Here is a 12,641-nt window from a genome sequence, read left to right as displayed (position 1 = left end):
CTTTCTCTGTCAAATAAATAAATAAAATCTTTAAAAAAAAAAAAAAGGAGTGGGATTTTGGAAATGTTTTTCTTTCTCTTCCATTCCTCTTTCCATTTGTCTTTTTCTCTTGGTCCTTTTGAATTTTTCAAAATTGTAAAATCATAACAACGGAAAAGAGATTAACTACATTTAATTTTTTTTAGGGGCAGTGTAGGGGCAGAGGGAGAGAGAGAGAGAGAGAGAGAGAGAGAATCTCAAGTAAGCTTCACGTCCAGCACAGAGCCTGAAGCGGGGCTCGATCTCACAACCCTGAGATCATGACCTGAGCCGAAATCAAGAGTCGGACACTTAACCAACTGATCCACCCAGGTGCGCCATAGTCACATTTAATTTTTCAAAAAAAAAAATAATAACTTGACTTATGAGCTAGAGGGGAGGAATAATTTCGTATTGCAGACCTTCTTGTGATCTGCTTGTGTCCAGAACTTGAAATTCAAGTCAATCCAACAGACTTTCTCTGTGCTCCTACTACAGGCCAGGTTCAGGGGATACTGAGATAAATATGGGCCTTGCTCTGAAGGAGCTCGGAGTTCAACAGGCTCCGGGGCCAGCCTCAGTAAGTGCTGTAATTGAGGTCCAAACCAAGAACCAGGGAAGAATGAAGGAGAGAGGGAGTAGGGAGGATGCACAAAATCCCTGTATCATAAAATTGTCAAAAAAACACCCCATATGGATCAAATAGATAACCTCTGGACCACACTGTGCGTAATTTTAATGTCTGATGGAAGCACAAAGAAGGTGGACAGACGGGTGATCAGATCGCTCTTTACTGAAACATAACACATGTGCCAAAGGAAGTCCAAGGACATCTTTGGAACAAGGGAAGTCCCTCCCCCAGCCCACCCCCACCATCACACACACACACACACACACACACTGAGGCATATGTGAGCCAGGGTCCCACTGCCATGTCTGGGGTAAGGGTTTAGGCCGGCTGACCTCTTGGGAAGCTTCCAGGTATATCTCAGCGCAGTGCCGTAGCTCCAGTCTGGGGTGGGGGAGGGTCCCAGGCCGCAGGCAGCACTGCCCCCTTGGGCACACAGCCACGCCTGGCTGCAGGGGATGTTTCTTAGCCCCTCCTGATGCGCAGCAGAGAGACGTGGATGGGAGGCACGTGGGTATGCAGTTCATCGTAGAGCTGGAGGGCACAAGGAGCAGGAGGTCCTTCCAGCCCAAATTTGGCCCATGAGTTCACCACAGGCCAAGGACAGGAAGGGACAATGGGAGAGAACATACGAGGAGGCCAGCAACCCTTCCCGAGCCCCCCACAGGCTGGGCATGGGCTAAGTGCTTCATGCACATTGTGTCATTTACCCTCACAATAACCTTATGAAGCAGGTAGTAGCAACTTCATTTTATAAGGGAGGAAAATAATACGGAATAGCTTACCCAAGGTCACACAGTTAGAAGTGGAACTCACCGCCGGATCTATACGGCTCCAAAGTTTGTTGTTTGTCTGAGCCCTGAGTGCTGTCTCTGTGTCCCGCTCCCAGCAAGAGCTCATACCCGACACCTGCACGGCCTGCTTCCTGCCCCTCAGCTCCTGACCTGCTCCTTTCTCCCGGGCCTCGTTCTGACCCCGGAAATAGTTTCCAGTTTGGGGGCTCAGATTTGGCACCATTCTGGCTTCCCTCTTTTTTTTTTAGTAAGATTTATTTATTTTATAGAGACAGAAAGAGAGAGAGGGGGGCAGAGGGAGAAGGGAGAGAGAGAGAATCTCAAGCAGACTCTGTGCTGAGCACAGATCCCAATGGACAGCTCGACCTCACAACACTGAGATTGTGACCTGAGCTGAAACCAAGAGTCGGACACTTAACTGACTGAGCCACCCAGGTGCCCCTCTGGCTTCCCTCTTGGACTAAGATTCACACTTGCTATTTTGATTATCATGTGCAGTAGGCATTTGTCATTTCTCTGGATGTCCCGTTTCAAACCCCCCCCCCCACCAAGGGAACTCCTTATTATGGGAGTCCTGATGGGCCCCATTCCACTAAGAGAACTTCAAGGGCCCAGATATTCCCTCTTCTCATCCCCTGCTAGCAAGATGCGGGCACAAGAGCTAAGCTGAGCTGACCTAGTCTAACCTTCCAATGATTCACACCATCCCAAAAGCTCTGACCCCAGAATTCCACCACTGGAAGCTTTGTCCAGTGTTCTGGGTCTTAGGGGAATTTTCCCAACTTATACAAATATATCCCAATCTTGGTTCCCATCTAGAACATACACCTGAGGGGTGTTTTCTGCTAGCATTCCTAGTTCCTCTGGGACCTGTCCTTCTCATTCCATGGGGTTCAGTTTGAGCTGTCAGTCATGGTGGCCCTTGCAGGCCAATAAGATCAGTCTTTCCCTAGTATAATAGGCAGGTCTTGGGAGAGGGAAGTGCCTGTGACTCTGGGGCTGTCACAGCCACCTTTCCTTACATATGGAAGGAGATTCCAAAGAACGAAGAGGTAAGAGAAGTAGAGAAAGAAAATCTTGATGATCATGTCTAAGCTGCTGGATCCAGCCATAAGTGAAGTTGGAACAGTCACTTCTTGGTTTCTCAGCAAATACCTTGCCTTTTCTGTGTAAGCTACAATGAGTTGGGTTTCTACTACTTGTAACCCAAAGTCCTGCCTATCTGCCCATTAATATCATTGACCTTCTTCCAAGGGCTAGAAGGCCTGACCTTCCAAAGGCCTGAGGAAATTGGGGGTGAGGGAAAGAATTTTTTTACATAGCTCCAAAGGGGAATTCCCAACTCAGGAAAAACAGGCAGAAGCCAAGCCAAGCAGAGATCCTTAGATTTAGTTCCTAAAACTCTCCTCTACTTTCCTGGCCTAGAAAGTGCCCACTCACCTGCTGCATCAGCCTCTCTGCCACTCTGGGGTCAGTGAGGTCTTCTGGGGAGGCCACACTCAGCTGCAGGAGGAGAAAGCCTCCATCCCCACCTGCAAGTTTAGAAAAGGAGGAGATGAACATATGGGTAGGTCAGTTCAGGAATCATGATATGACCTGTGCTACCCAGCCTCTGTCCCCACCTCTGCACCTCTTGCTCACTCTCATGTGTAGATGTGTCCATGCTCACATGGGATCTTTCATTTATTCACTGTAAAGAGAAAGAGGATTCCCTCTTTCCAATAACTAGGCTCCTTGTAGTGTCTTCCCAACAAGAGTGAAAGAAAAGCTGGCTAAAGGCCCCATCCACATTTGGAGAAGTCAAAAGAATAGTGTGAAGAAGGAGAAATGAAAGTGAAATCTAGAATGTTCTTGATGCCTGGAGGTCCCAGATGGACTGTTAGGAAAGGATCCAGACAGAGCGAGTGCCAGAGAGAGGTCGGCTCTCAGAGGGGATACCTCAGCCAATTCATCCAGCTCTGAGTTGGCAGAGGTTTCAATCCAGCCTTCCCAATCTAGCAGCTCCAGATGCTAGTTCTGGCTTCTGCAGAGCCCTAACCTCCTTGCCTTCACCTGCCACCTTGCAGTCATTCCTTCCTAGTAGTTAGAATCGATCAAGTGATTGCACTTCTCTATTTCTAGAGATAGAGATAGATACCAATATTGATATTGTATCGAGAGCAATATATATCTCTTTCATCCTCCTTGTGTTTGCTGCCGTATGCATATTTCACGGCTGGAATATTCACAAGAAAGTGATTCTTTCGGTTATGTGTATGAAGGTAGCTGGGTAGCTGGGGAACAGCAGTGGGAGAGAGACATTTTATGCTGACCCCTTTTGTACCTATTGAATTTTAAATCATGTCAATGTATCATCTAATCAACGAAAAATAAAGAAAAGCATTTTAAAATAAAAATATATTAATAAATCAAGCTTTAAAAAATGAAAGCACAGTAGGAGACTATGAGATGGAATCAGACTTCCTTTTGGAGTCCCACTGCTATCTTTAAATCTGTTTCCTCACCTGTCGGGGGGCAATAACATCCACCTCCTGAGGTGGTTTTGAAGGTTTAATTAGAAGAGATAACACATGCAAAGCTCGTAGTTCCCTGCCTGACGTCGGTGAGAACATTCAGCCGGTGGCACGGCTGACCGGCCGTGAAATGTTTTCATGTCCTCCTCTGCTGGAATACAAATGGTGTTCGCTAAGGTGGTTGTGATTAATATTTTTATTTCACCTGCCCACAAAGGCGGGACCAGGTGAGGCTACCACAGGGATGAGGCACAAGCACAGTGTCAGGAAGGAGGTGGAGGCTCCAGGCTGACGAGGAGCTGGGCTAACCAAGCAGCCTCTCACGAGTGGCTTCTTCCCTGAGAAGTATCTGTTGTCTCAGACATGTAGCTTTAAACCCCAAACCTTCACCCTATTTATTTATTTATTTCATTTATTCATTCATTTATTTATTGTCACTGTCTCTGGCTCTAACCCCAGCAAGCACATCCAGTAAGCCCCACTTTCATGAGGTCCCAGCTGCTCAGAGGGCAGCAGCTTGGGCCAGATGTTAACATGGTGCCCCTCTGTGTGGCTCTAGCTGAACCAGAACTTCCAGAGCATGAGGACTGTGGCTTTTGAATAAAATTTGGGGCCTCGCCTGGCACATAGTGGTTACTCAACTGTTAATGTCAAGGAAGGGCGGAGCTGGAAAGGACCTCATTGTTCATCCATCACAACCCCCTCAAGTTACTGGTGGAGAAACTGAGGCCAGAGAGCAGGATGGGAAAGGACCTGTCCTGGGTCACTAGGTTGTTAAGAGCAAAACCAGGATCTCAAAGCATTTCTCTAGACTTCTAGCCCCACAGGTTTTCCATACACCACCCTAAATCTGCTTTGTTTCTGACTTTTGCAAGAATCTCTAGAAGATCATGAAGAGGTGACATCAGAGACTGGGCTCAGAATAGGCCCCAGATCCTTCCTTCCTCCCTACCCCTTATCAAGCATGTAGACATCTTGGAAACTCCAAACCCCGCATCCCCAAGATCACAGCTGCTGGAGCCCCTTACCTGCAGTAGTTTCTGAGGTCCACCTTGGCTGAGCAGTGGTGGGCAGAGCTGTGGGAGCCTTCCCTCCAGGCTTGCTGGTTGTCGAAGTCTTTACTAAGTCTGTGGTCTTGACGAAGGTGATGTTTGCCTCTCGGCTGCTGTTGGCCATAGTCAGATGGACAGAAGGAAAATGGCTCCTGCTGATGGGGACAGACCCACCGGTTGTGCTGTCTGTGGCAGAAGGCTGGGAGGGGGTGGCGTTCTGGCTAGTGGCTACGTGGGTGTGGCTGTAGGCCGAGGCTGAGAGCCCAGCAGGGGAAGCCACTTTACCCACTGTTGACCCAGTCTCTGTGGAGATTGTAACCGCTCCTGAGACCTCGGTGTGGCTTGTTGTCTCAACAGACAAGACTGAAGTTTCTTCCAGGGGGTTGATGCTGACTGTCACCAAAGTTGTGCTGGGGGTCGTGGGCTCGGCTACTATTGTTTCTCCTTCTATGGTGCTATTAGCGGTTAGCAGGGTCTCAACTGTGGTATCAGGTGTGGCTGGTTCTGTGGCACTGGCTGCTGATGAGGTCTCTGCCAAGGTCATGGTCTCGGTGAAGTGTGATTCTGCCTTGGTGGAATCAAGCACAGCTGACACCTCAGGGGGAGACAAGGCCTTTCCTCCCGTGGGGTTGAGAACTACGTCCAAGGTCCCAAGGGTGGTGGCAGTTATTATTCGGATAATGCTGCAATTGGTAACCTCCGGGTCAGTGTCGCTGTAGGACAGCAAGTCTTTAGCCAATGCAGTCTTGTCAGGTGCCAGGGCCTGTGAGGTGGTGATGGCCAGAACTGAGCGGTCCGAGAAGGCACTGCTGTCTGAGACCAGGCCCCGGGCTTCTGCAGAGGTGTGAGTCACTGTCAAGATGTTGGTTGTGATCCTCTTTGCCTCTTTTGAGCTGTCATCAGTACAAAGGGTGTCAGAGACAGATTCCACAAGATCGCTGCCTATAACAGTCTCAACTGTGGTCATTCCAGTTCCCATGGGGCTGCCACTTGTGGCTAATGCCTCCATAGGAGTGGTGATCACAACCATGAACTTGGACGGTATCATTTTTGTGAAGGCCCTGGTCTCTGTTGCAGGAGAAATGGTCTTGGTTTCCCTAGTCTCTGCTTCTGAAATGGTGCTGGCCAGGATTAAGTTCTTATCAAAGGTCTGGGTGCTCAGGGTTTGAGTTTCCAAAGGGATGTGACTTGGCGCAGAAGTCTCAACAAGGTCAGTGGTCTGGAATGCTCCCTCTGAACTTGTCCCGAACCCCAGAGTCATGGCAGGCTCTTCTATGTGGTTGGTTGTCACCAAAGGACCTGGTCTGCTGGTGCTGGGGTCTGTGTTGGGTAAGACCAACATTGTGAGCCATGAGTCTCAGTGGACTAACTTCACACACGCTCTTGTGTTTACGCCCTGGACACCCTGGGAGGAGGGTGGGGAGGGGAAGTTGCTTTTATGCCATTTTTCATCTATACATACAAGGAAGAAGGAAGCACTATTATCAGGAAGACTGGTCCCTTGTGTAAGCCATGGAACTGGGATCACCTGAAGAATGTCCTCTGATGACCCAGTTGAGGCAAGCAAGCCTCAGAATCTAGTTGGTTATTGGTCTGAAGCCATCAGAGGGAATGCATGGGGCCAGGATCCAGCTTCAAGGGGGGGCAAAGAAGGCAGAAGTCCAAGTGAGCCAAGAACTAGAGCAGGGACCCGACTTTCAGAACTTTCTGAAAGAATCCTTGTCACTTTCTCACCGATACTTTTCTCATCCAGCAGATGTTTCCCCCACAGAAGTAAAAACCCTTCAAATACAGGAAACATCTGTGGTTTTGTATTTAGAGGTAGCTGGGAGGATGGGGGAGAGGAACCTCCACAGACAGAGTAGGTGATAGCTGCTGCAAAAGGGAAGGGAGCAGGCCGAGTCCTTGGGAAAGGGGCAAGCTTCCCATTCCTACTCATCTGACATGGCAGGGATGGGACCCCAGAGCTACAGAAATGATGCACCAGCCATGTTCCACAGGTAACAGTGAGCCAAGGGAGGCAAACGTCACTCCTTAAAGAGATGCTGTTAGCATTTCTCCACAGGGCAGAGCATCTCTGTCCACTCAACAGACCCTCGGAGGTTGTATGAGCGGTGGGTTGGGTGTCATTCATTGCCTGGGGGACTACAGGAGGATCTTTTCATGGGCGGACAAGCATGTTTCTCCCGTCTACGGGGGAGGAAGGGCTCTCTCTGTAAGTGGGCCAACGACCCTTTTGGGGAGGGTTGTGAGATTTAGCAAATAAAAATACAGGATGCCCAGTTAAATTTGAATTTGAATTTCAGATAAACAAGGAATAATTTTAATGACAAATTATGTTTTTAGTATGTGTACTTCTCTTGTAATATTTGAGACATACTTACAGAAAAAGCTTTGTTACTTGAAATTCAAATGTAAGTGAATGTCCTGTGTTTTATCCAGTAACCCTACTCTTGGAAGGAAAAGAATCAAAATATAAGCCCCCCTTTTTGGGGTTCTGAAGATTTGAGATGGTCTTTACTGAGGTCTACTGGCCCAAAAGTACCCAAGGACCCCAGGGAAGTACAGGACCATTTGGTCATGTACTGTACCCTGGCTGTCAGGATGGGGCCCCAGATCCTGTTTGTCCTCTTGTGTCTCTCCCTCAAAGATAAAAGAGCACTGGGCCAGGAGGCAAAAGACTGGGCTCCAGCCCTAGGCCTGTTTCAACTAGCTCTGGAGTCCTGTGATTGACTGGTTCAAATCCTGACTCTGCCTCCTACCAGCTAAGCCAGTCACCCGACCTCTCCATGCCTCCCTTGTGAACGAGGGTTATCCTACCTGCCTTGCTGTGGTGGTGAGGACCAGAGGAGAAGGGGAATGGGAAAGTCTTATATCCCAAAGCCAGCAAGGGTCACTAAGCATCCCTCCACAGCCTTGTCCCCTCCAAGAGGCACTTGAGAACACACAACCTTCTTTAATGCGGTGAGAATGGCAGGCTGTCCCCACATGCAGATCGGGTGAGTCATGGCATCCACTCTCATTAGTTGTTCACAAATCATGCTTTTATGGGAATATACTTGCTTCTCCCCACTTCAAAGCCCAGGATATTTCTCCAAGCTTCCTCAGTCCCCACACGGTGGAGTCAAAGCCTTTCTGCATCAACCTACACAGCCTAAAGCCCAAACAGGTGTTCTTGTGGTCTGACCACCGACCTCCGTGGAAGTATTTTTTGCCTTTTCCAGGAACCCCGTGTTATCACCCTGCTGTGAAACCTCATCGTGCTTCCCAAACCATAGCCTCTTCACACACCCCTGGGACTCTCACACCCCTTACCCAAGTCTCCTGCCCACCAGAGGTCTTCTCAAGAACAGCAAAGCCTACCCAGCCCTGTACGGCGCTAGAATGTTGCAGCTCTCCCGGTCCCTTCCTCAGATCAAACTGGCAGAGAGGAAGGTGTGTGTACTTTGGACCCTGAGTTTGAGTCCCCGCTCTGCTGCTTACAGACCATGTGACCCTGGCCAAGTCTCCGGGCTCCAAGCCTGCATTTTCTCATCTCTCAAATGGAGCTAAGGGTACCTATTTCGTGGGGTTGTGAATATTAAATTAAATTAAATGTAAAACATGCAGCACAAGCCTGGCAGATTATGAGTGCGTACAGAAGACAGAGTGGTCTAGAGGCTAGGTGCATGCAGAATAAAATCCTGGCTTTGCAGATGATTTGTTGAATCCTGGTAAGCCTCAGTCCCATCACCTCTGGGGGCAGGGGTGGGTAGGAATAAGACTAGTGTCTCTCTCATGGGGTCATTGTGAGGATTAAAAAAGACAGAGCTTGGGACATCTCTGTACCTTCCTCTCAATTTTGCAATGAAACTAAAACTGCTCTAAAAAATAATCTTTTTTTAAAAAGATAATGCAGGATGCTGATAGAAGGAGAGATTATATCTGGGGGAGAGGTACAGAGGTTATATGGGAATCTCTGTACTTTCTGCTCGATTTTGCTGTGAACTCTACAAAAAAAAAAAAAGTCTATTTAAAAAAAAAAAAAGACAATGCATGCGCCAAGCTTGGCACGCTTCCTATTTATTACACATCTATGTTAGTTCTCTTCTTTTATAAAAGCCCTGCCCCCCTCAGAATCCACCCCTCCCAAGCAGTCTGTGAGACTCTTCACACACAAAAACTGGTTTTTAAAGGAAATCTGGGCTAGGAAATAAACTTGGAGGATTTTCTTTGGTTTTAGTCAGATTTATCCCCAGCGGGTACCCCCCTGGCCCCTTGCACTCCTCCACCTCCATTGCCCCCCCTCCATCCCACACAAAAAGGCAAACCCACAGTCACCGCACCAGGACATCACTCATTCTAAGGACCGAGGCGTCAGATGTGGGGCAGCTGACACACTGTCATTTGCATACCATTTATCAACAACAGGAGAATACTTCAGATGTAGCTTTATGGTTAATTGCAATTAACCCAAGAGGGCTGCTGGTGCAGAAATTCACACCCAGAGCTCTGTCAGGAGAGAAGCCCCCACCTCCTTACCTGCAGAGCATCCGGGGGCCCCAGCCTCCCAGCAGAAGAAAAGGGGCAGAGCCAAGCCCCAGAGAAAGCCCATCCTCGGGGGAGCTCCAGCCACCATTGCCCAGCACGTCTGCCCACTGCCTCGCACTGCCACCTTTTCCTGTTTCCTCAATCCAGGGAGGAGGGGCAGGCCACCTGCCTTGGTGTGACTGGATAGTTTCCAGAATGCAGCCAGGTAATTACAAATGCACAGGCTGAGAGCTGGCAGGGTGAATGTCAAGGGCTGTCAGCAAGCTAACCCTCCTGCCCACTCCCAGCCCAGTGGCCTCTCCTCTCTAGAGGTTTAGAGGAGTTTGATGGTAAGATGTGGAATCATTTCCATAGTGATATTCACCCCCTCAGTCCTGCAGCCAGGGAGGCCAGGGAAGATGGTGTTTCACATTTCCCCCCTTTCTACAACCCTTCCTCCTCCCCCCACCCCTGTGCATGGGACTTAGGCTTTTAGTTCAGTAGACCTGGGTTTCATTTCTAATCCTAGCCTTTATTAGCTCTGTGATCTAGGGCAAATTAAAGAACATTTCTGAAGCTCAACTTCCTGATCTATAAAATGGGCATCATCCTTACCTTGCTGGGCTGTTTTGTGAGGATCACACGAGAGAGTAAAGCTCTTACACAGTGCCTGCTACATACTGGTTGCTCATGGAATACACCTACATCCGAGGTGCTCAATAAATGAGAGCCCGCAGGTCATGAGATGGAGCCGCATGTTGGGCTCTGCGCTTGGCGTGCAGACTGCTTAGGACTGGCTCTCCTTCTGTCTCTCCCTCCCTCTGCTAAAATAAATAAATAAAATTTTAAAATAAATAAGTGAGAACCCTGGCATTTACCCTGATCCTCAAGCGATAGAGAGAAGGGACAGCCCCCCAAGGTCTGCAGGACACAGGGTGGAGCAGGACTCTGATCGTAATGTCTTTCCAACGATTCCTGTGATTCTGTGTCCCTGTCAGGGTCAGGACCACGTCCAGAGCCAGAGTGGAATGCGGGATGGGGAAGGCACTGGCTGGGAGAAGGGAAAGTGTAGGTGTGCAGGACAGAGTCACAGGGCCTGGGAGGAGGGAAGTGTGAGGGCAATGACTTAAGGAAGCTTATGGGATTTGGCCACAAGAAGGGGAGTGAGGCTAAAGAATGTATTTTCAAATGCCCTAGAAAAGAATTTTACCCCTTCCAGGGGCCAAGAAATGAGCTGTTATGGCCATGGCCAGTGGCGGACAAGGTACCTTGGAGATTTCAGGGCCAGAGTTTTGTGATGAAAGCCACTCTAGAGTAGAGTGGATCAGCATCAAGAAATCATAAAATCCCACTGCTGGAAGGAACTTCGAAGTGCAATCAGAAAACCTAAGTTCTGTTTCCAGCTCCTTCCTTAATTGTGGACCAGGAACTGTGTGATTTTGGACAAGTTATTTGCCTTCTCTGGGTTTCCATCAACAAGGTCCTCTTGGCAACGCAGTCTGAGGTTCTGCATTTGGGTGTGACACACTGTCTTCTAGAACTTCACCCTGCGCTGGGATAAAGAACTTTGCTGCCTAGAAGGAGGGAGTCATTCCAGAACATAGGGGAAGACTCTGTGAGAAGAGGCTGAGGGGGTCCACCTGGGACACTGCCCAGCATGCCGAGTCCGAGATCTTGAACCCCGGTTCCAACTACACCATTGATCTGTAGAGTACCCCTGACAGGCTGAGCCCTTCAACCTTCCCATTCAACCTAAATCTTTCACTTTATCAAATGGGAGGATGGATTTCCCCTTGGGGAGTTTCCTGTGAGGAAAGGAGGCCCTGGGAGCCACAGCAACGACCTGAAGTCTGTTTGGCCTGTCTAGTAACATGAGTGTGTGCGATCCAGTGTGGGGCTTCCCCCTAGAGAAGACGGAAGAAACTCCAGCAAAAAACCCCAGAACTCTTAAATAAATACAGAGAACAAACTGGTGGTGGCCAGAGGAGAGGCAGATGGGGGTGTGGGTAAAGAAGGAAGTAAGGGGTACACACTTCCAGTTATAAAATAAAGAAGTCACAGGAATGAAGAAAGAAGGAAAGAAAGAAAGAGGAAGAAAGAAAGAGAAAGGAAGAAAGAAAGAAAGAAAGAAAGAAAGAAAGAAAGAAAGAAAGAAAGAAAGAAAGAAAGAAAGAAAGAAAGAAAGCCTGCAGCTCCTTTCTGCCACTTCCCTCCCCTCCTGGGCTGCTTCTCTGCCCCACCCGGGCTGGGAGAGGGACTTCCTCATTCCAGCAACCAGTGGCTTAATCCACAGACTGAAGTATTCCAGGCGCCATTCTCTTGCCCACCACGGACTTCTCCTCACCATTTCCTTTCTCTTGTCATCATTTAAGTGATCAACAGCTCAGCTCCAGCCCAGTTGCCTATGATGGGATCTAACCAGGAACCCACTGGCAGTGAAGCCTGGCTGAATACTTCCCTGGGTTTGCTGGATTTTGTCGGCGGGGGGGGGGGCGGGGGGGGGGCGGGGGTGATTTCCAAGCCTGAGCACATGACTGTTGGCCCTGGAGCCATAATAATCGAATCCAGAAAGTTTCTGGACCTTTTTTTTTTCCTTCCCAGACAAACCTCAGCTCTCATCCTGAATGAACATCAGAGGCTGGTTTTGTTAACAAACGTATATGGAGCACCTACTATACGGTGGCTGCTGTTCTAGGCATTTGGAATATGTCACTGAGTACAATAGGTCCCTGACCTCATGGAACTAACTTCCTAGTGAAGAGAGATGGCAAGCAATAGACACAATAAATAAGTGAATTATGTACGGATGAATACTATGGGGAAAAAGAAGGAAAAAAGACAAGAAGAACCTGATATTGGGGGAGGGCAGGGGGAGGTGCAGTTTGCTGTGTTAAATAACATGGTGAGATCTGAGCAATGAGCTGAAATTGGTGAGAAAGTTAGCCAGGTGGATACCTGGGAAAGAGCATTCCAAGCAGTGGGAACTGCTAGAGAAAGGTCCAGGGGCTTAAGGCAGGATCAAGCTCAAGGAGCACCAAAGGGCTTGTGTGACTGGAGCCATGCTAGGGGGCAGAGTTGGGAGGTAGTGGGACAGATTGATGGGGGGTAGGTGATAAAGGGCCTTGCC

At 48.8% G+C, this 12,641-nt stretch overlaps 1 protein-coding gene across 1 annotated transcript; it reads right to left on the bottom strand.

The window, feature by feature from the left end:
• Positions 1 to 945: 945 nt before the first annotated feature.
• MUC20 (mucin 20, cell surface associated) lies at positions 946 to 10,333 on the bottom strand. The gene is made up of 4 exons (XM_045902093.2): positions 10,130 to 10,333; positions 4,982 to 6,325; positions 2,881 to 2,972; positions 946 to 1,180 (listed from the first exon to the last, which is right to left on the bottom strand). Exons 2-4 carry the CDS (start codon positions 6,264 to 6,266, stop codon positions 1,112 to 1,114), a joined length of 1,446 nt encoding a protein of 481 aa, XP_045758049.1. The 5' UTR covers positions 6,267 to 6,325; positions 10,130 to 10,333; the 3' UTR covers positions 946 to 1,111.
• Positions 10,334 to 12,641: the final 2,308 nt, after the last annotated feature.

Source organism: Mirounga angustirostris, unplaced genomic scaffold (genome assembly GCF_029215605.1).
Source record: "Mirounga angustirostris isolate CCGP_5_RB_7025 unplaced genomic scaffold, mMirAng1.0.hap1 SCAF_1, whole genome shotgun sequence".
Classification (NCBI taxonomy): Eukaryota; Metazoa; Chordata; class Mammalia; order Carnivora; family Phocidae; genus Mirounga; species Mirounga angustirostris.
This window is presented reverse-complemented; position numbering and strand designations above follow the sequence as displayed.

Excerpts from the sequence above, each read along its gene's own strand:
- MUC20 (XM_045902093.2), bottom strand. The coding sequence starts at position 6,266 with ATGACTCTGGGGTTCGGGACAAGTTCAGAGGGAGCATTCCAGACCACT. Across the intron at positions 2,973-4,981 it reads GACCTCAGAAACTACTGCAG|GTGGGGATGGAGGCTTTCTC; the intron begins GTAAGGGGCTCC and ends CTAAACTTGCAG. Across the intron at positions 1,181-2,880 it reads CAGAGAGGCTGATGCAGCAG|CTCTACGATGAACTGCATAC; the intron begins GTGAGTGGGCAC and ends TGTGCCCTCCAG.